At 48.7% G+C, this 22,677-nt stretch overlaps 1 protein-coding gene across 2 annotated transcripts in view; it reads left to right on the top strand.

The window, feature by feature from the left end:
- HEG1 (heart development protein with EGF like domains 1) overlaps window positions 1-22,677 on the top strand; it is a 90,195-nt gene that overhangs the window by 42,877 nt on the left and 24,641 nt on the right. For both annotated transcript variants that reach the window (XM_066347830.1, XM_066347831.1), the window contains exons 6-12: window positions 3,071-4,393; window positions 6,689-6,805; window positions 7,586-7,705; window positions 11,964-12,067; window positions 15,682-15,740; window positions 15,978-16,138; window positions 20,710-20,844. In XM_066347830.1, the coding sequence (XP_066203927.1) occupies window positions 3,071-4,393; window positions 6,689-6,805; window positions 7,586-7,705; window positions 11,964-12,067; window positions 15,682-15,740; window positions 15,978-16,138; window positions 20,710-20,844 (2,019 nt within the window). The remainder of the gene's footprint in view (window positions 1-3,070; window positions 4,394-6,688; window positions 6,806-7,585; window positions 7,706-11,963; window positions 12,068-15,681; window positions 15,741-15,977; window positions 16,139-20,709; window positions 20,845-22,677) is intronic.

The raw sequence follows: 22,677 nt of genomic DNA, 5'->3' as shown, positions 1-22,677 counted from the left end.
CTTTTCTTTTGATGTTCCTTTCTAAGAATGCTGTAGGGTAATTTTTGAAAACTATTCTCGGCAGCCTTATCCATGTGAATTACATACTGACTAAAGCAAAAATGCATTAGCTTATCACTTAAACTTATAATAGGTTTAAATTCTTACCTCCTCACCACTAATAGTGTCTCCATTTCCCCCATATGAGCATCCTACTTGATGAAGAAAATTATAATGTATTACTACTCATGTGATATAAGAAAACATGAAAGAATGCCGCATGTATGGGTAGGCAATAATCATGCTCTTTTGTGTCTGTGCGTGGAAAACACCATTATCTGTCTGCTAAACAAAAGGACTCATTTTCCACCCTCATAATTGTGGGGCTCAAACTTGTTACCTTTCAAACTGGGCGCCTTTCCTTTTTCCATTCCTTCAGTACACTTCGCTCTGCAGTTAATGTTCTTGGAGTTGGCTTGCAAAGTGCTAGATATGGAATAGCCTCATTCCTGAAACACCCTGTGGGGTGACATCATACTTCATCTCATTTCTGCCTGTCACCCAGAGCTGATTTCTGCATCTGGCCTCTCAGTGTCTTGAGCTGTTCCTTCTTGGATTCAGATACAGCCCCTCTGTTTCAGGTCATGACTCTCCACCAAGTTGTCTGTCAGCCTGATGGGGTTGCTTGCCTAAACTTTGTCTAGCAGAACTTTCACAGTCTCCCCACCCCGGGCCTTGTCCTCTGTGCCCAGGGAGCTCATGTTCAGATCCACTCAGCTCTCCCGCCTCTCCGGGTGGATCTATTAAGCCCTTCAGCCTGAGTCGAGTAACATCTCTCCCTGGTTCCTGGCTTTCCAGTGCAGCTCAGGTCACTGAATCCCTGTCCCCAAACTCAACCCTGTCTGTCACTAAATGCAAACCTGTCACGGAGTGAACTTACCTAACACTTAGCTTTACACCCATTTTCCATCGAGGTGTGTCCATAGTGTATCAAGAGCTAGTCTGTCTGGTCAGGGTACAGGAATTAGAACCAGGAAAAAAGCCTGTTTCCTCATAGAGCCAGATTATGAAGTATTTAGGCTAAGAAAAGTTGGACCTCTCTTCCACACCCAAGAAAGACAGAAAAGGATATTTATTCATGTGTCACCTGTCCCTATTTCATCCCCACCAAGAAAATAAAACAATGCATTTAAAACACACACATACAAACCTCTGAACACAATGCTGTTCCTCACGGATGTGTTAGGCAAAGAACACTGTGGTGAATGACAGGCCCTGTGTCAGTTCATGCATGGCTGGTCCTGCCAGGAGGTGAAACCTCAGAGTAAGGCGGGCCTTCCTGCTGGGTCTTGTCAGGTCTAAAGCCCATGAGGGTTGTTAGTCTCGTGCCCAGTGTCCGCCTCCACCACAGTCACCATCAGTTTCTCTGACATGAGTTGTGTTTATTATATATCACCAAGCAGAAGTACAGTATTGATCCTGTTCACTTAAGTCATAAACCTTCCCATAAATCCAGCTCACCTGAACACACGCTGAGCCACAGTGCCTCCTGAAGTCTCAGCCGCTGATAGGCGTCTGCAGGAACACCACACATTTTGATTTTTCTCAGAGGAAGACCCTGAGAACGGAAAGGGAGGCATTGGGGCTAACACAGTCCAGGAAGTGAGGCTTGTTCCTGAGGACTCCAGGGCAGCCATTGTCTCCCCTTGCATTGACCCGCCCCCTGCACTGACCCCCGCCCCCTGCACTGACCGGCATCCCCTCTTCACCCTTCTCGGAGCCACAGAAGACAGTCCCGAGCTGGGAGTCAGTGTGGACTTTGGGGAGGGGTCCGAGGGGATGTCCGGCGGCCGGGTGGGCAGCACACACACTTCCCTACCTTCAGGGGAACCGGAGAGCGCACATTGCGCCCTGTCAGCAATGGGAGCACAGACCCTGGGGAAGAGGGGTACTCCGAGGCAGCGCCCCGGGGAACAGAGAGTGCCTCCCGCACGGGCACGTGACCTCCACTGGTGACGCCCACCAGGCCTCGGGCTCGCTGGCAGCCTCGCGCGTTGGCGGAGGTGATGAGCAGGGTCTCTTTCCACACTCCTTCAGCTCATCTGTCAGTGTGCCAACGGCCTACAATGGTTAAGTCCAATGTCCACAGGAAAGTACCTGACAAGCTCTTTCTAAAGAGAGCTTTCTGGGTCCTCTCACTGCCCCCCCCCCCACACACACAAACCTAAAGCATTTGCCAATGGTGTCTGCCAGAATGCTTAAATAAAGGAGAGCAACCGGCCCTGGCCAGTTGGCTCAGTGGTAGAGTGTAGGCCTGGCGTGTGGGAGTCCCGGGTTCGATTCCCGGCCAGGGCACACAGGAGAAGCGCCCATCTGCTTCTCCACCCCTCCCCCTCTCCTTCCTCTCTGTCTCTCTCTTCCCCTCCCACAGCCAAGGCTCCATTGGAGCAAAGATGGCCCGGGCACTGGGGATGGGCACTGGGGATGGCTCCATGGCCTCTGCCTTAGGCGCTAGAATGGCTCTGGTCACAACAGAGCGACGCCCCAGATGGGCAGAGCATCGCCCTCCGGTGGGCATGCCAGGTGGATCCTGGTTGGGTGCATGCAGAGTCTGTCTGACTGCCTCCCCGTTTCCAACTTCAGAAAAATACAAAAAAAAAAAAAAGTGAGCAACCACTTTGTGGTTAAGGCTAGTCTCCTGGGAAAGAAATATCTCATGATACAGAATGGAAAGTTGGGAGGGTTTTCCTTTTTCCATTTAGGCATAACAATTGTTCTATTTGGGGTCTTAAGAGTTTTTCAGATACCAATTTGCTTTTTATCAAAAAGGCATGTGGAAGGAATTTGGACCTGTTCCCTATTCATTGGTCCCTGGCCCCACTTCCCTTTTATTACCTTGTCCATTGCTGCCACCCCTGCGGGTAAATCTGTTCATCAGACTTGGACCCTACCTGCCCTCCACGCCATCCCCAGAGGAGGTGTCTCACCCACTGGTGTTCATGGACAGGACACTGACAGTCCATTTTACAGGGCGTGTTCAGGAGATTGCTCATCTGCTCAGCTGACCTAACTTTAATCTTTCCCTTTGCAGTCACTGGAATTAGCTATGACCAAGTGAGTGGCATCAATACTGAACAGAGGACTTCCGGCGGCCACACGGACCACACCTACGTCTCATCTACTTTCTCCAAAGGAGAACGGACATTACTGTCCATCACAGACAACAGTTCATTCCCGGATGTAAGGGAGAGTTCGACCTCTTCTGTTAAGATCTCAAACTCTTCGCATTCAGGCTACCCTTCCTCTTCTGAGGTTCAGACAGAAAGAAGCCACGTCTCATCCCATGGAGGGGACTATGCCCAGCCTTCCACTGAGTCACTGGGTCTGCATACGGCCAGCCTTTCCTCCTACACACCCACCATTCATATGCCGAAGACCTTGGTTCCGGGTGCGCACGTTGGGTCAGTTGGCGACTCATCTTCATCAGGGCCCCCTTTGCCCCTGCCCTCAGTGTCACAGCCCCACCAGTTATTCTCAACCTTCTCATCCGCCAGGACCTCCGCCCACGCACCAGGGTCCACCCCTGACGTGCCCACACCTCTGCCGTCCTCACTGCCACCGTCGCCAGTATCCCTGACACTCTCGACCCCTGCCCCACTGTCCATGTCCCAGACAACCCCACCAACTTCACCTTCTGCCCTGGTCCTGCCCAGGGCAAAGGACACTCCCGTGACCGCAGTTCGGACATCAACAATGGCATCATCTCGGGCAGTGCTCTCCAGTAGTCAAATGGAAGATCCTAAGACCCAGAGCAACCCACGCCACGAGAAAATGGTTACGGTATCAAAGCCACCAAGCCCAGGGTCTCTGCCTACAGATGCCACTCTGAGCTCTACTTTGGGGATCCCCCTGCCCCCCGCCCTAACAGAGTCCCCCTCTGAGCACACACGTCCAGCCACAAGTGCCAGCTTACCCCAGACGCCTCCAGCAGCCACCACTCTCAAGACCTCTCACCTCTCCGAGTCCACTCCCAGCCCCTCATCCAGCCCAGCAACTCTGAAGGCTATTCCCACAAGAGCACAGACTACAGCTGGGAAACAGTTCTTGACAACCAGTCCTGAAGTTCTAGCACCACAGCTCTCAACAGAAGCTGTCGTAACCACACCCAGGAGCCAAGTGCACGGAGATGACACTGCCCGGCTGAGCTCCCTGACCAGTGCACCCACGTCAGCAAAAGCACTGACCACAGGGTTTGGCGTTTCAGAAGACTACAGCCCAGCCTCACACGTCCTCAGGACGTCTCCTCCCCAAAGCACAGATGTCTCTCCAGCTGAAGTGTTGACTCCCAGATCTACCACCTTCCACGCTCAGAGCAGCACACAGTCAGCAATGGCACCGTCGTCTCCAGCCTTAGGTAGGACGCAGTCCCGTGAGCTCACTGAGAGCTGCTTGGGCAGGGGATTCGTGTGACTGTGTGACAGTGGCTGAAATTTGCAACAGTGCAATGTTTGTTTGGTGATCTCAAGTGCTTCCTGTTGAAGCCCTGAAAACATAAAATGATTTCACGGTGGACTTAATTTTCTCACCCCTGAGTTACACAATTCTTCCTAAAGGAAGAGGAAAGGATGCCATTGGCTGTGTGTGGCATCAGTAGGTAGTGTAATGGTAGCTAGTCATGCCCTGTAATTGCATGAGCTTTCCAAGCACACCGTGAACAATTCCCAGGCCAGAGTGGGCAGTGACGTGGGATTGGAGGGGCGAGAGGATGGAGTCAAGAAGCTTAGGCGGCCTGTCTGAGACATGGGCTGAGCAGGTGGCTGCTCGCAGATCAGAGCCTGGGAGCCCGAGTCTCTGGTCCCGTCACCAGAGAAGCTTCTCTTGATCCAGGGGGAGCCCAGCCTCCTTCGTCTCCCTCAGGTTGTGTTGCTAGTTGATAAATGCGGGGAGGGCAGGATAGAGGTAAGTGTGCATGTTCAGTAAGAAGGTGACAAACTAATCTTCTCCCATAGTGACTGTGTGACCGGGGCTCCTTTACAGTGTGCTTGAGGTTATCTTTATATCCTGGTGCAGGAAAGTAAAGCCATCCTCATGATTCTTTATCATGTAAGGAAAGGCAGAAGTAAGATGATCTATCTTTTGATGTCATGTTCAAGACTGTACATTTGGCTTGTCCAGACCCAGGAAAGGAAAACTGCTGTTGGTGACGGGTGAAATGGAGACTGATGTCCTCAGGAAAAAGAACAGATGAGAAATGTTCTGTAGTGACTGAAAGTAGGTAGGTCAGTCAGTGGCAGAGTTCTGCCCAGTCAGCCAGTAGAGTGATCTGGTGGCTTCATTTCCAGCGGCCAGCTATGCACGATCCCCCTGAAAGCTGATTGTGGCCACTCCAGTGGTGACTGTGGGCGAGTAGTAGGAGCATCATTACTGGCTGGTAACGTAATTTGTGACAGCATGCATGGGTGCAGTGTTTGGTTAGGTGGCTGCTGTGCTGAAACGGGTGATTTTAGGCATACCAAAGTAGCAGTGAGGAGTAGGAACACCATCTTTGGGTTTAGCGCATTTGTTTTCAAAGTTATTCTTTTGGAGTTTGAATTCTTGACTTCTGTCTTCTTTTTCTCCTTCTACCACCAGTTTTCTCCTTGGAGACGATGCAGATATTTTGTGGGGTTCAGTTTTTCTAAGTATGTGTCAGAAACCTTTATCAGGCAGGTGTTATGTAACTGGAGCGTGTGAATGTGGGCTACGCAGACAGAAACAGAGAGCTGTGCTCACTGCCCTGGGAGCTGGGAGTCCAAGGTGACATTGAAGGCCAGTATTGTTAGAGCCTAGGTGAATCATATAGGACAGGGGTCCCCAAACTTTTTACACAGGGGGCCAGTTCACTGTCCCTCAGACCATTGGAGGACCGGACTATAAAAAAAACTATGAACAAATCCCTATGCACACTGCACATATCTTATTTTAAAGTAAAAAAAACAAAACAGGAACAAATACAATATTTAAAATAAAGAACAAGTAAATTTAAATCAACAAACTGACCAGTATTTCAATGGGAACTATGCTCCTCTCACTGACCACCAATGAAAGAGGTGCCCCTTCCGGAAGTACGGTGGGGGCCGGATAAATGGCCTCAGGGGGCCGCATGCGGCCCGCGGGCCGTAGTTTGGGGACCCCTGAATAGGACTCATTGTTACATGACATAAAGAGAAAGCATGTAGTGCTCAACTCCAGTCAGTTTTTTAAATGATTGCACAACATGTGGGCATGTTGTTCCATTTTGAGATTTTCGGACAAAGGGAAATCTTGCAACAGGAGGATGGTTGATCGGGAAGCCTTTCCTCCCTTAACATGTGTTTTAAATTGGCATTAATTCAAGTAGGAGTTTCTAAGTATCACAAAGGCAATATAATCATCAACCCTGAACAGAGTGACCTGTAAGCAGCGTTTGGATTCAAACCATTTCTTGCGTTCAGGGGCCCAGCTGTCGGCCGCTTGCGCCTGTCCACAGGCGAGTGCCGCGGTCCAGTCCCACCATTATGTCTGCTGCTCCTCCTGGGAACCCAGTCTATTTTAGTAGCGTGGCCTTTCAGGGAAAGTAAACAGAAATAAGCAAAAATCAAATATTAGCCAGGAGAATTAAATATTTACCTAGAACTGCCTTTACATTTCCTGTGTGATTAACTGCTCTACTCCTGGACTGTGTTTTCAGTGAACAGCTGTGCCCCTAACCCTTGTCTTCACGACGGAAGGTGCGTCGTGGACCCCACCGGCCGTGGGCACCGATGCGTGTGCTTGCCTTTCTGGCAAGGGGATGACTGCAGTGTGGGTAAGAGGAGAAGTCATCTGCGCTGGTCTACACGACAGCAGCACATTGACGCAGGCAGTGAACTCCTTTTTGCTCCAAAATGCGGGGAGTAGACTTTTAAATTAATACCCTGCTTACTTGAGAGGTAACATGCTTATTATGAGTCGTCTGCAGAATAATGTTACGCAGTCTCTGTGACCTGTCTTCGTTTTGTGGGCTCCCTGTACTCCTGCCACACAGACCATCCACAGTTCACCAAGACACCTGTACCCTCTCGCTCCTGGCCTTCCTGTGCTGGCACCTCAGCCTACGTCTGCTTATTAAAGTTCTTCTAGTCTTATTCTAGATATTATCTGAAACAGTCTTAACCCTCCTGTCCATTAAAATCTGCTGCTTTCCTTCTGACCTGTGGTGGCGCAGTGGATAAAGCGTCGACCTGAAACGCTGAGGTCACCAGTTCAAATCCCTGGGCTTGGCCAGTCAAGGCACATACAGGAAGCAACTACTATGAGTTGATGCTTTCTGCTTCTCTCCCCTATTTCTCTCTCTCCCTTTTCTCTAAAAATCAAGAAATAAAATCTATTTTAAAAAATCTGCTACTTTCTAAACCCTGCCTTGTGCTTATAGTTAGCTGTATATGTGGCTGCCTCTACTTGGTAGCCCCTTGAGAACAAGGGGGGTACCCTCATCTCTGGGGCCCACTGCACCTCGTGCAGTTTGGACCTTAGTGCTTACTGTACTGGATTATGGCTTTGCTGTCTGACACAGATTTACAGTGGCCTTGTGTTCTGTCCTCTCCAGATGTGAATGAATGCCTCTCAAACCCCTGCTCACCGCTGGCCGTGTGCATCAATACTCAGGGGTCCTTCACCTGCAGATGCCCAGTTGGGTACCAGTTGGAGAAAGGAATATGCAATCTGGGTAAGAGAGTTAGTCTATCTTGGAATTCTTTCTACACCACAATATATTTTACAAAGTAACATTGTTTTTCTCCCTAATCATAACCAATATTTGTCCAAGGTATAACGTAAGGGATAGAGAGAGAGGTGGCAGATGCTACCTGTTCTTCCCCACTTAGAGATATAGCACCTTATTCGGAACTTTTTAAGTGTGAATTATATTTTTATATAGTTGAAACCATATGGTATTCGTACAAACTTTATCTCAAACATTTCCCCATGTTATTAAAAATATTATACAAACTTGTTAATGATGGCATAAATATAAGGCTGTTTGCTTAGTCATTCCACCCTGCAGTGAGGAAAAAATATGTGTATAGCAAAGGACAGTCTAACCATGTCATTTTAAAAAATACATTTTAGGGAGAGAGAAAAAAGAAAAAAAAAATCCTGATTTCCTACCAAATTCACACATTCTTTTCATTTTTAAAAAACAATCTTCATGTTCTTGTCCACGGGCTGATATATAAAATATTTTCGCAAAGCTATCGCCATAATTGGGCTGTATAATTTTTCGTATTTTGTTTCCTAACTTGATAGAGTCGTGAAACTGGTTGATTTTAGTTATAATCACCACTTTAAGGTTAAGAAGTAAGCAACCCACATGGAAACTAAGCCCTGGTGAGACACTGAGTGGCCCAGTGTATACAGCTGCTTGACTGGAGGCCAGGTGTCCAGCCCACAGTTCCCTCTATCACACAATAACGTGTTCATCACGAGAGCTTGCACACAGGGTACAACCCTGTATTGGAGTGCTGAGTTCAATACATACCTTGTTGAAGAAATTAGAAGTGAAGAACACAGTTATTCTCTAAGCTCGGTAAGGAAACTGGCAGTGCCTCATCCTTGAATCATCTAAAATTGCCCAGTGTGATACTTAACACACAAAAAGTACTCAGTAACATTTTTTTGAGAGAACAAATGTCTTTGTTTCTTGAAAATAGATCATTCGCATGAACTCCTATTGCCTATAGGCCGAGAGGAATCATCAAATTTTTTTAGAAGGTTGTCTCAAGTGACAAAAAGAAAACAATTTAATAATGAATCTGAAGTCCTTTATTCAAGGAGAACAACCCATGGAGGGGAGTACAGCAGTGGGCCACTCTTTCTGAGGGACTGTGGACAGCACTGAGTTTGACAGAGCTAGAAGTGACAAGGAAACAGCTTGTGATTGGCTAGGGTTGCATATCGGACCTTATTTGGAAGATCAGGGAACAAGGAATAAGTACGGAGCCCAGGGATGGCTTGGCACGGGGACTGGCTGGCTGGCTGTGCTGTTTCTGGCCCAGCAGAGCGCCAGTGGGAACACAGACGTGCTGTTTGCTGACGTGGCATCCTAGATAGGAGCAGCTCCATCTTGGGCCTAGAAATTTATTTCAACAGTTGCTACCCTACTAAAATAATGGTAGAATTTTGAAAATTCTTTAAAATACAAGGATCAAGTCAAAGCATATTTAAAGATATCAGTGAAAACCAAGAATTCCTGTTATTTTAGTAGTTTATTTGCTTTTAGGATAGGATAACCTATTTCATTTAGCTACACTCAATAAGACATAAGCCAGCAGTTTTCAGTTCAAGAATGGAGAAAATGGGAATGGTGGGTTCTGAAGCAGTGTGGAGAGGGCACCTGCCCAGGACTCAGATGCCTGGCTTCCAGCTCCAGGGCCACCACCCAGAGCACGTGACCCCTGAGCCTCAGTTTCCTCATCTATAAAATCTGATTACCTCCTGGTCTGTTGCTTCCCACTCAGGGTTATTGTGAAGATCATATAAAATAATGTATTTGAGCAAGCTTTGAAAACAGTAGAGTTCAGGAGTACTCCCTGACATATGTTGTCAGTTTAGCTCAAATAAACTTTTTTTTGTGTGTGTGAAAGAGGGGTGAGTGGGGAGAGAGGTGAGAAGCACCAACACATAGTTGCAGCACTTTAGTTCTTCATTGATTGCTTCTCATACATGCCTTGACTGGGGCGGGGGGGAGCCACAGTTGAGCCAGTGACCCCTTGCTCAAGCCAACACTCTTAGGCTTCATGCCAGTGACCTTTGGGCTCAGGCCAGTGACCATGGAGTCATGTCTATGATCTCATGCTCAAGCCGGGGACCTCGGGGCTTCGAACCTGACCTCAGCATCCCAGGTTGATGCTCTATTCACTGTGCCATCACTGGTCAGGCTCAGATAAACTCTTATAAAAATTCCAAAAGAACGAAATGAAATGAAAATGGTAGAGTTCTCCAGATGGGAAGTATCATTTAACATTATTAGTCTTTAACCTCTTGGACCACTTGGACCAGAATTGAAAGCAATGAAAATAATAAATGGCTCTGAACACAAGGTAATAATGAAAATAATAAATGACTCTGAACACAAAGTAATAATTGTGGATCTTTAAAAATCATTCTGATAACCCATGTAATTCAACAGTTAAATTTGAAGTAAAAGATTGCCTTCAAGCCAGATGATATAACTGCAGACACGAGCATGCCTGTGTGCCTGGGAGAGCGCAGGGTCTGGGAGGACGCTGCATGCCGCCGTCCTCATATCGACACTGAAAGTAGAGGCCACGTTTGCTGTCACGATTCAGCAGAGATCTGTGTACTTAGCACTGCCAATCTGTGTATTTCTATAGAGTGTCTGGGTACGAACCTGGACCCGGGAGATGGGAAAGCAAGGGACGATGGTTCTGGAAGCCTGTGTGTGGAGTGTCCCACAGGCACCATGAGCTGGAGGAAAGTGGGTCTATTGTATTAACAATCATCTTTCCCTTTTCAAATAATTGAACTTCACTGTCCATAAACATCAGCGGAACATGCAAATTAGAGCATGCTGAAATGCTTTCATTTGGCCAAGAATGTTTTCAAAGAGCTCCCTGCTGCTCAAAAAGAGTCCCAAGCAGCTGGCTTCACTGAGCTGTAGAACAAGCAAAAAGATGTTAAATAAGGATTAAGGGTTTTAGACAGTAAGTATAAGATGTTAAATGTTTTCCCTGGCTCATTTGTGGGCTTTTTTCTTAATTCAGCAAGCAAGCAAGCTTTCTGTGAAAGAGCAGCTCCAGGGGTTTCTGTGTTTCACGAGTTTTTTTTTTTCCATGTCCAGAGGGGAAGATAAGAATTTAATATAAAGGAAGATAGTGCCAGACAGAAAGCAGGCTGTACTAATTTTTGGTTGCCTGCCCATTTGTACGTTCCATTCCCCTCAGGCCCAATCAGAACAAATTGGTTAACGAGACTTGTATTTTATGAGTGAAATGGGCCTTGAAAGTGGGGCTGCTTTCTTTCATGTCTGAATGCAACATTATCTCGAGTCCGGGTTGTCTCACTACGTGACTTACAGTCAGGGGGTCTGGCAGCCCCCTGGGGTGGGGTCCCACCACAGATGTTTGGAACCTTTCTCTGTAGCCCCTTGGTTGTCCCCAGAATATCAGAGTCCTCAGGGGACTGAGGGTGTGGAACAACTTGCAAGATGGGCACACATGACATTAAATTTAGGCCCTTGGGAGCAATGCAACCTTGGGAAGCTACTGACTTCTGGAAGCCTCTTTTATCAGTGGTAAAATGGGTATTTCCTCTAAGCAGGAGGAATAAGGGTGAAGGGGGGTGACTCGAGTGAGAAGAGGAAACAAAAGCAGGCCCTTGAAGGCGCAGACTTACCAACTTGGTGAAGACTTGGCGTGTAAGAGCCTTCCTCTCTCTAGCTTCATGGGGCCTGACAAGCATTTTTTGTGTCTAGCCCCATGTCTCCCTCCTAGGATTGTGTCCTTAGGCCTACGCCTCTTTCTTCTTTATCACAGCTTTATTGGGCATCTGTTATGGGAAGGCCATGGGAGAGATGTCAAGAAGGCTCCTCTTAGCAGTCCTCCCACATACACAAAAGGCTCCTTGAGTCTCTCACCCAAAAGTTACCCAGTCTGAGGCTCCAGCTCAGCTCAGTAGATGCTCACCTTCCTGCAGAGGAGCCGAGCGGGAGAGAGGTGCCAAGCGAGAGAGAGGAGCTGAGTGAGGGAGAGGTGCCGAGCGAGGGAGAGGTGCCGAGCGAGGGAGAGGTGCCGAGCAAGAGAGAGGTGCCGAGCGAGAGAGAGGTGCTCTCCGCCCTCACGGAGAAGGAAACGCAGAGCCGGTCCTTTGAGGCGGAGTCAAGCTGGATGCCCCAGAAGTTTACAAACACACAGCCTTGTGGAGGTCACCCTATTGGGTAGCCTAACCGGTCATGTTTTTATTTTCAGTTAGAACCTTTGTGACAGAGTTTAAATTAAAGAAAACGGTTTTTAATGCCACCGGGGAAAGACCCTCAGACCTACGTGAAGTTGAAGATGAGATCACCAACACAGTAAGTTTTCTGAAAGGCACCTTCCTCCTGGTCCTTTGCTTCCTAGAACAGATTTCATTCAGAATTGGGAACCTCCTGGCAATCGGCTGTATCTCCTGGGCTGCTCATTTCTGTTATACTTGGAAGGTAAACTTCGTGATAGAATGGAAGGCCTCTTGAAATAGAAGGGAGGTGTTGAGAGCTAGTGGTTCCCAGTAGAGGCGTTTCTACGACTGTGTCCTCCGTTGCAGCCCTTATCAGTGCCTCGGCATTTCTTTTCCACGTGCAGACCGATCGTCACAGACATATAGATGTCATGAACCTATAAAAGCTGTTGGTAAAGAGGAAAGACCCAAAAAATCTTCCTCTCCCATCTGCTGTTGACATGCTGTGGGACTTTTTCCTCAAGGGAAGGTTCATCCTGATTATCCAGGGCTAAGAATTCATTGCCTCGATGATCTAGGAGCCTCGGATTCTTCTTTCCCTGTTGGCTTACTTTTTGTCAGGAAGAAAGAATAGATGAAAACGAAACTCCAATACGAAATTTTGCTTCTCAGTCTCCAATCTGAGCCTAAGATTTGGTGTTTAGAAAATTGAAGTTTGTCATTAAAATAAGTTTTAAGAGGTCAGTTTTACTTGTTCTTGATGGGCGAGAGTTAGTATATTAGCCAAAACCTATAGGATTTTATAGGACTGTGGATTTTATTTGTGTAAACTCTAAATTCCAGTTTTGTTTCTGTGCCTGCTGAGTATCTGCTCTGTGACAGGTATGTTGACAGATGCCTCACTTCTGTAACACCTTTACTGATGGAAAACTGAGAGCCTCTGGAAGTTAACGGCACTGCTTGAGCTCACACAGAGCAGGTGCAAGGTTAGGAAACAGTCCACCAGGTCACCCGCATTTCTGATTCCAATTAGAAGTTTGGGGATCCCCATGACCACCTTCAGATTGATCATTCACTAGGACTCATAGCTCTTGCCAAAAGCTGTTATACTGCGGTCATTACACTGAGAAGACCAGGTTACAGTCAGCCAAGGGAAGAGATGCCTGGGGGGTCCCAAATTTGGTGCTTCTGGTTGTCCTCTCCTCATAGAGTAACGGACAGGACTTCTCTTGAGTATGATGTACAGTCATCCCTCGCCATGCTGTGGTTCACTTTTCGCGGTCTCAATGTATCACAGATTTTAAATTGTATGTATCTAATTTTGTATCATGAATGTTTTGCTATATCACGGGATTTTGCGGTATATAAATATTTTTATATATTTATTATTTTCATTATTTTTGCAGTAAAATAAGCAAAATGAGTGTAGGAAAGGTTCATAACAGTGTGGGAAAGGTTTATAAGAGTGTGGAGCCTGACCTGTGGTGGCGCAGTGGATAAAGCGTCGACCTGGAAATGCTGAGGTCGCCGGTTCGAAACCCTGGGCTTGCCTGGTCAAGGCACATATCGGAGTTGATGCTTCCAGTTCCTCCCCCCTGTCTCTCTCTTCTCTCTCTCTCTCTCTCTCTCTCTCTCTCTCTCTCTCTCTCCTCTCTAAAATGAATAAAAAAAAAAGAGTGTGGAGAGAGTTTATAAAGCCTTAATATATATATAAATAATAAATATAAGGTCACTACTTCGTGGATTTTTGCCGATCGCAGGGGGTTCTGGAACCTAACCCCGTGATAGACAAGGGGCCACTGTATATAATATTAACGAAACACTGCCCACCAGGGAAGCTTACCTGAGTCTTGGTGTCTAGAGCCCATATATAGTTCTCACTTCGGCAGCACATATACTAAAATTAGAGCCAATACGTAGACACAGTCATACTGCCCACAGGGCTGACCTCAGTCTCCAGCCCCTTTGAGGTCCAGGGCTAACCTCAGTCTCCAGCCCCTCTGGAGGTCCAGGGGAGGCCATAAAACTCAAAGACCTCACTATAAAATCATGTTGTTCGACTGTCTGGAGTGTCCCAGGCCTCTAGATAAACAAAGACAGGCCATTCCAAGACAGGCTTAGAGATTACCTCCCAGGAGCCAAGGGCAGACCTCTCTTGGGCAAAGTTTAATTCTTCAGTAAACAGCAGGTTTTATGTCTACTTTTACATCTTCTAACCCTATACCTGGTGTTCCTGTCACTCTACCACACCTGCTTCTCAGCTGTGGTGTAGATGAGTATTTCCCTCTAAGATAGTACAGGGGCTTAGAACCCTACACACAGGTGCAGTCCTTTCCATTGCACAGTGCTCAGAGACTACTCTGACTTGGTAAGGTTTATCCAATATCAATGTATAACTTATTAGTGAAGTGACATCCCACCCCAGGAAACAGTGAAGATTTAGGCAGTGACTGGAGAAGCCACTCAAGTGGCCTTTCTTAAGATGCTCATTCTATTCTAAAATGTGCCATTTCTGTTTTTACCTGTGGGAAAAGACTTAAAAATAATTCTAATAAGAAATCATTGCCTAAGCCCTGGCCAGTTTGCTCAGTGGTAGAGCATCAGCCCAGCATGTAGAAGTCCCAGGTTCGATTCCCAGCCAGGGCACACAGGAGAAACACCCATCTACTTCTCTACCCTTCCCCCTCTCCTTTCTTTCTATTTCTCACTTCCCCTCCTGCAGCCAAGGCTCCATTAGAGAAAGTTGGCCTGGGCACTGAGGATGGCTCCATGGCCTCTGCCTCAAGCACTAGAATGGCTCCAGTTGCAATGGAGCAATGGCCCAAATGGGCAGAGCATCACCCACTAGTGGGCTTGCTGGGTGGGTCCTGGTCAGGCACATGTGGGAATCTGTCTCTCTGCCTCCCTGCTTCTCACTTCAGAAAAATACAAAAAAATAAAATAAAAAGAAATCATTGCCTATCAAAATATAAAGCAATGCCAGACAAAGCCACAAAGGGTTTGATAACATGCCATGTTGAAATCCATCTTCTGAAGAGTAAGATGTATCTGACACATGGACTTTGAAGCCAGGTGGGTCTGCATTGGTCGGGATATTGAGATCCTCTGCTGCATAAAAGGAAACCCCAGCCCCAGTGTGGGGGGTGGGGAGGACAGGGAAGCAGGCATGGTGCTTTCTTTATGCCCTAGAGGGATTTCCTGCTCTCTCTGAAGACACAAGGCAAACATAGGCAGAGTCATTCTTAATTTGCTCTCAACAAAAGGGTTCTTGACCCACGTAATGTAATTTCCCATGGAGAGCTTTTTGATGAGGACATAGGTCAATTCGTTGTAGACTAAGAGGGGTCTGCGTAGGGCTTGCCCGACCTGGGGTAGCTGAAGAGAACCAGCCTTTGCATGAGGCTCTTTCATTACGCGAAGTCCAAATAAACAGTTGCCTCTGAGTTTTTTGAAACCCTGGGTCTTAGAAGAGATCTGCTGCTTTGAAGATGTTTTGCGTCCAAGGGTGCTGTTCTGAACATCATTCCTGCCAAGACTTTTCCCACTGATTTACTCTCTGCCTCTCTCCCTTTGTACTCATGGAACAACAGAATAAGTGCAGAAAGACATTAAAGAAGGGAACAAGGAAAGGACACCACACCTCTGTAAAGCCCCCTGCTGGTGGCTGGAAAATGCCCGTTAAATCGTGAAAATAGGAAATTGGACCCAGGTCTAACTCAGATGTTAATGAAAACCTGTTCTTCCTTTCAGTTAAATGCGTGTTTTTCAACGTTACCTGGTTATACCCAATCCACAGTTCATGCTTCTAGGTAAGTATGTTTGCCTGTGAACCAGTCTATAGAAAGGGGATGATAGTCACACATGGGTGGCAGCATAAATCTGGGCCCTGTTTTGACCAAGCCACAGGGGACCCAGGCCCAAAGTCACTGGACCTTCATGCTGTCCCATTCCCTCACTGGACAATGGAGATGACACTTGTTTTTCAAAAGCCTTAGGGCCTACATGTCATTATAGAACAATTAAAAACCTACACACTTTGCCTATAGAGAGTCCAGCGCTGTGGTCATGTCATTGCAAACCACCTTTTCCCTGGCCTCCAATGTGACGCTGTTTGACCTGGCCGATGGGATGCAGAAATGTGTCAACTCCTGCAGGTCCTCTGCTGAGGTCTGCCAGCTCTTGGGATCTCAGAGGCGGATCTTTAGAGGTAAGAGAATGGCCCCCTGGAAGGACCTAGAATAGAAATGTAAAACATTTAGGGCTCAGGTCCAAGAAAGCTTGTCACAGAGCCAGGCTATCTTTGAAATGGGTGTTAAGCAAAAGCCGTGCTATGTGCACCTTTCTACATGCGTGCGTGCGCGCCCACACACACAGTCTTTTTTTTTGCATTTTTCTGAAGTTGGAAACGGGGAGGCAGTCAGACAGACTCCCGCATGCGCCTGACCGGGATCCACCTGGCACGCCCACCAGGGGGCGATGCTCTGCCGGGGTGTCACTGTGCCGCAATCAGAGCCATTCTAGCGGCTGAGGCAGAGGCCACAGAACCACCCTCAGAGCCCGGGTAAACTTTTGCTCCAATGGAGCCTTGGATGCGGGAGGGGAAGAGAGAGACAGATAGGAAGGAGAGGGGGAGGGGTGGAGAAGCAGATGGGCGCTTCTCCTGTGTGCCCTGGCCAGGAATCGAACCCAGGACTCCTGCACGCCAGGCCAATGCTCTGCCACTGAGCTAACTGGCCAGGGCTACACACACAGTCTTGAAGTCACCTGGTCCTTGGCCTGCTTCCCCTTCTATTCCTGTATAGGAGCTGATGTAATGAAGCAGAGATCACTCCTTTCCCTTGAAAAGTTCCTACTCTCTCTGGGGAGACAGATATTCACACACAGAATATACCTGCTTGTCAATGCCCCATCTCTTACTGTGATACACACTTAAGTTTGAAAAACATGTACAGCCTGCCTGGTGGTGGTGCAGTGGGTAGGGCAGCATCCCAGATTCAAAGCCCCGAGGTCGCGGGCTTGAGCACAGACTCACCAGCTTGAGGATGGGGTCCTTGGCTTCAGTATGGCATCATCGACATGATCCCATGGTCACTGGCTTGTATTCAGAGGTCACTAGCTTGGAGCCCAAAGTCACTGGCTTGAAGCCCAAAGTCACTGGCTTGAGCAAGGGGCCACTGGCTCACCTTTAGTCCTCCGGTCAAGGCACATATGAGAAGCAGTCAGTAAACAACAAAAGTGCCACATATATGAGCTGATGCTTCTCATCTCTCTTCCTCCCCCACTCCAAAAAAAGCATGTGCGGTATTACCCGTCATTTTTGTTTGTTTGAAGATCACTAATGCGCAGAAACAAGACTAGAATGATGCAGGCCAGACTGCCCAGTGTCGTTCATGATAATCTCCCCCCTTCTTGTTTGATCTGTTTTGTCAAAAGCTTCTATGGTGGATCTAGTGGAAAGCAGATGCAGAAAGGTGTGAAGGACAGGTTTGGAAGGCAAATTGGGGTCTTAGAAGGGAGGTTTTGCCTCTGGAATAGGAAAACTGTGGTAATCAAAGTGCTTCCTTGCAAAGGGGGCTTGTCCCTGCTGCCATCTCCTAAGTGATCAAAGTGGTCTCTGCTAAGCTCATTTTACTACACAGCTCGGATGTGGATCTGTGCGGACCTCCCATCTGGTGCCCAGACACAGGACCCAAGTTGTCAGTAGCAGGTTTGATGCTCTATCTGCTGGGAGAGCCGGGACTTTCCTGGCGGCTCAGGGCTCTGTGAGTGCTGGGCCCGAGGGCTCTCCTCACGGCCAGGGCCCTGGAGAGCCTGCAAGCCACAAGTCAACCTTTCACTCGAATAAATGCCGCATCTTTGGTCTATTTCAGGGTTAGTTATTCATTAAAAGAGGGGAAGGGAGAGCTAAACTTTCTGGAATTGAAGTTACTATCATTCAGCATCACTGGGGAATTAGCTTAAAAGTCCACGCCCCATTAGACTGTGCTCAAAACTCTGAGGCAAGAGCTTTTTGGTTTTGTTTTTTTGTTGTTGTTTATTTTTCTTGTGATTCAAGGGTCCAAATTTGTCCTCCCCAGTGAGTAGGCAGGGGACCTTCCAATTCACTGAGCATTTATGGAGAACATCCTATGTGGTCAGCACTGTAGGAGGTTACTTTTTTGCCCCCATTAAATACATTTCATTTCTGGCAAATCAAGTGGCCAGTACTTGGGCTTGTACGGTCCTGTTCAGAGCAGCCACACCGCTCTCTGGCTCCCATCCTCTCAGCTGCTTGGATGTGTGTGCCTCTCAGGAAAGCTGCTGCTTTCCTTGCTGAGGCCCCATTTTTTTTTTTTAAGACTTTAGTGTTTCAGAGCATTGTTAGGTTTACTGAAAAATTGAGAAGGTGCAGAGCTATCTCACATCCCCCTTGTCCCCACACAAGCTGGTCCCCATACTGGACCTCTCCTTTCAGAGCCTGTCAAAACAAACACAGCCAGGCTTCTTGGCTGAGTACAGGCTCATTTCTCTGTTTTTAATCCCATGTCTTCTCCAGGTTTTGCCAACACACCCAGCTTGGGCTCTCGCTCACCTTTCTGAGTGCTAGAGAGGCAGGCGTGACAAGCAAGAGCTCTCAGGCTCTGACATCTGGGCGTGTCCAACACCTGGGCAGTGGGGCTACTCTAGACGCTGCTGCTGTTAGAAAGGCAGGTTTTCACCCTTCAAGTCACAAAATACCTACTTCCTCCCCCTTCGAAGTGCTGCAGCTCTCCTGTCTCCAGCAGTCCTTGGAAATCCCCCAGGCAGGTCTCAGCCTTAGATCTACATAAATTCTCATTGTCTGTCTGGCAGATGTTATGCCCAGGAAGGACCATGGGAATTGTGGATGTAGGAAAATCACATTACCAGGCTTAAAATGAAGACGGGATTCTGTATGGTTCCGTTTGATGGATTTATGCTAGAATGTCCTGTGAGAGTTTTTAGGATAGCCACTCCTCCACGGCAGAGGCTGGGCCAGCTCTCTAGGTTCCCAGGAACCTGCTTCTGTGCAGGGAAGGGCTGCTCTGGCCGGGTGAGCCTTGTTTGCCCGCACACTGGATTAATGGGCAGGATGAAAGGAAAACATGACATTGGCTTCCAAAAAATATCTAATCTGGCCAGCCACCCAGGCTGGCGACGGGCAGCCTTCTGCTGGAGTCGTGTCTTCAGATTAAGGTTTGGGGTCGGGCAGAGCCTTCAGAAAGGGTGGATGAGGGAGTGCAGAGTGTTAGTGCCTCTCTGGTGCCAGCTTCGCAGTGTTTGCTTGGTGAGATTTTCCACTTTTCATTTTTCTCCCTCAAATACAAACTTTTCACAATAAACAAAGGAAATTCTATCACAAACACAAACAGGGTTCTGATTTAGCACGTCAGCCTCCATGATAAAAGACCGGAAAGTCGGGTTCAGAACTGAAGCTGTGTCCTAAGTTTCCCTCCCTGTGGCCGGCCACCCACTCCGCCAGGTCTCAGGCTTTCAGGATGCAGAAAGGGAGGCCGACGCAGGGACCGCCCCTCCTGCGTGGCATCCGCTCCCTGTCACCAGAACCCTGGCAGGGACCGTAGCTGTGATAGGAGCTGGTTTCTGAATAAGTTGGTGTCTTCCTTAGGTGGGAGGGAGACCGCCCTCACCGCACAGCATGCACCCTGCCCTTCCGTGGCCTTCTCCCCGTCTGACCTTGCTCGTCTGCCAACAACAGCAGGCGCATACCAGGCTTGCCTTGCCCCGGACACGGGTCTGAATAAGTTCCTGCTTACTCTCCCTCTGTGTACCCCAAATACATGTGTCTTTTTTCGTCAGGCTTATCTTAGATTCTTAAATGCACCCTCTTTGTGTCCACTATATACAACTTCAGAGAGGGTCCAGTGTATACAACCTCAAGGAGGGCCACATGCCCAACATGGGCGCTTTTTGATAATAATAAAATGGTATTTTTGTCATGCATGAAATGAACATGGCCCACATGCCCAGGGCCAGACCCAGCCAGGTGGATACACATGTAAGAAATAGGGCCTTACGGTGAAGGAGGTAGAAAGCCTGAAAGATGCACTCCCTCTCGGCCCGCCTGTCCCTCATGGTGACCCGGTGATTGCTGGTCTGAGGGCATCTTCAGCGTGTGTGTGCCAGGCACTGTGTGTGGACCAGTCTTTGTGCAGGGTGCCGAAGACCCAGAGACAGAGAAGCCTGATGACACCGTCCATGTAGCGGGGCGAGGGGGGCAGACGGGTGACATAATTAAACTACAGCCGCCAGAGAGCAGACTCTTTCCCACCCCTCTCCTCAGCCCCGGCCGGGTCAGGTCCTCCGCAGGAGGCTGCCCTCCCCAGGAGCGTGCTGCGTCGCAGTAGGCTGCACACACCGGGCTGAGACACGCTTCAGGCGGAGGCAGGTCCCAGCCCCTTGCTTTCTCAGCAGGGCGGGTCACGGCCTCTGGCTCTGTGTTGATCTCCCCTCTGCGGTCCTTAAGAAAGGACACCACACCTTCAAGGGCTGCTTTTGCGGCAGACGCTGGAGTTGAAAGGCCCCCATTTCTTCTGGGTCCCTCCATCGCGGCCGTGCCGTGTGAACGAACGGTCAGTGAACAGGCCCGGGGCCGGCCCGGGAGGCAGGGCACAGGGCAGAACGGACCTCAGAGGAGTGCGCCGCGGGCGGACTTTCTGGAAAACTGTGCTCAGAGCCTCCTGGCGTAGAAAGTTCGTGCGTCTTAAGTTTTGAGGCGGAGGAGGTTCTGCTTTGTTTCACTGCCTTGTTTTTCCACTCCAGCGGGCAGCTTGTGCAAGCGGAAGACTCCGGAATGTGACAAGGAGACCTCCATCTGCACGGACCTGGACGGCGTGGCGCTGTGTCAGTGCAAGGCCGGCTACTTTCAGTTCAACAAGATGGACCACTCCTGCCGAGGTACTGCGGGTTCTCCGGCGCGCGGCCGGCTCCGGACAGGGCGGATGCTTTTCTCCGCCCGGGCTCTCTTCCTGCTCTAGATGTGACTGTTCTAAACTGGGGGGAACCGGTCGTGTTTGGCTCACAGCAGGATAGAATACATTATCTCCTTGGAATAACACCGTTTCTCTGACCCTTAAGTGACCTGGCCGCTGGATTCAAAGGGAGAAAAGGGAGAATGGAATGCCCTGGCGGCAACGCCTTTTCTCCCCCGCCCCCCACTCCACACTTTAAAGAAATTAGGAAAATGATGGTTTTCATTCCCAAAGTTTTATTCTGTTGTCTGCTAATCTTTTTAAATGGTAAATACGGCCTGACCTGTGGTGGCGCAGTGGATAAAGTGTCCACCTGGAATGCTGAGGTCGCCGGTTCGGAACCCTGGGTTTGCCTGGTCAAGGCACATATCGGAGTTGATGCTTCCAGCTTCTCCCCCCTGTCTCTCTCTCTGTCTCTCTCTCCCTCTCCCTCTCTTTCTCCTTTCTAAAATGAATAAATAAAATAAAAATTAAAAAAAAAAGAGAGGTCTTGAGCCCTAAGATGGGCACTGAGAACAGATAAAGAATCTCTCAGCCTTAAATGGTAAAATGTACAAGCCTAGAGTCAGACTGCCTGCAGCCCCTGCGGCTCAGTGGGCAGAGTTCTGCTGAGGCTCAGGGATGTGTGTGGGTCCCAGTGGGCAGAGTTCTGCTGGGGCTCAGGGGTGTGTGTGGGTCTCAGTGGGTAGAGTTCTGCTGAGGCCCAGGGATGTGTGTGGGTCTCAGTGGGCAGAGTTCTGCTGGGCCTCAGGGGTGTGTGTGGGTCCCAGTGGGCAGAGTTCTGCTGAGGCCCAGGGGTGTGTGTGGGTCTCAGTGGGCAGAGTTCTGCTGAGGCCCAGGGGTGTGTGTGGGTCTCAGTGGGCAGAGTTCTGCTGAGGCCCAGGGATGTGTGTGGGTCCCAGCCCACCTTGGCCTCTCAGGTCATGTATCGTCTTGGGCAAGTCACTTCGCATTGCTGAACTTCAGTTTCCTCTTCTGTAAAGTGGATGTAGTGACGCTTCATTGGCCCTTCTGAGAATTAAGGAAGGCCATGTAGACGCCAGTGCTTTGTAAGCCATCTGCATTGGCTCTTGTGTTTTACCCAGGTTGTCAAATCGGCGAATCTTAAAGGTTTCACACACTGTTTTGAGGACAGAAAGCTAATTCCACAAACCTTTATAGGCTGCTCACTGAGCATAGCGCTTTAACATAAAACTGAGTCCAAGTCCAGTACCCTGACTTATAAAGACTGCTGCAGTGCATGGTCACCAGCAAAATGCAGCCCATGAAGGCCGGGATATAGCTCCAAGCATTGCATCACATTAGAATGTGTTTGGCTCACATTTCCTACTCAGTCAACACCTGCTGGTGACAGATGTACTGGAATCTGAGTAAAAATCTCATACGTGGGAAAGGCAGCATTCCACTTACATCTGTCAGGACCTCCCACTAGAGGACGCATGCTATCAGGAGAGGATAAAAATACATTTCAGGGCAGTGCTCTCATCCGAGCCTCAGACCCTGTGACTTAGGTTTATATACAGAGGGCTTTGAAAGTGCACGCCCTCAGCTCTGCACGCAGGCCCTGCGGTGGGCGTTGAAGGAGGGCCAGTGCTCCGTGAGGGACAGTGGTCCTGAGGCCTGACAGCTTCGCAGCGTTTCTCAGCACCGTGTCAGGCTGCCACTTTGCTGCAGAGATGGTACTTCTTCATTCCATCATATCTGGTTTAATGCAGTGTGTTCCTCACCCTTCTTTGAAACTGGGCTGTTGAGCCCCACT

The sequence above is a fragment of the Saccopteryx leptura genome, chromosome 8 (genome assembly GCF_036850995.1).
Source record: "Saccopteryx leptura isolate mSacLep1 chromosome 8, mSacLep1_pri_phased_curated, whole genome shotgun sequence".
Classification (NCBI taxonomy): Eukaryota; Metazoa; Chordata; class Mammalia; order Chiroptera; family Emballonuridae; genus Saccopteryx; species Saccopteryx leptura.
The sequence above is the reverse complement of the archived record's forward strand: the minus strand, read 5'-3'. Positions and strand labels throughout refer to the sequence as shown.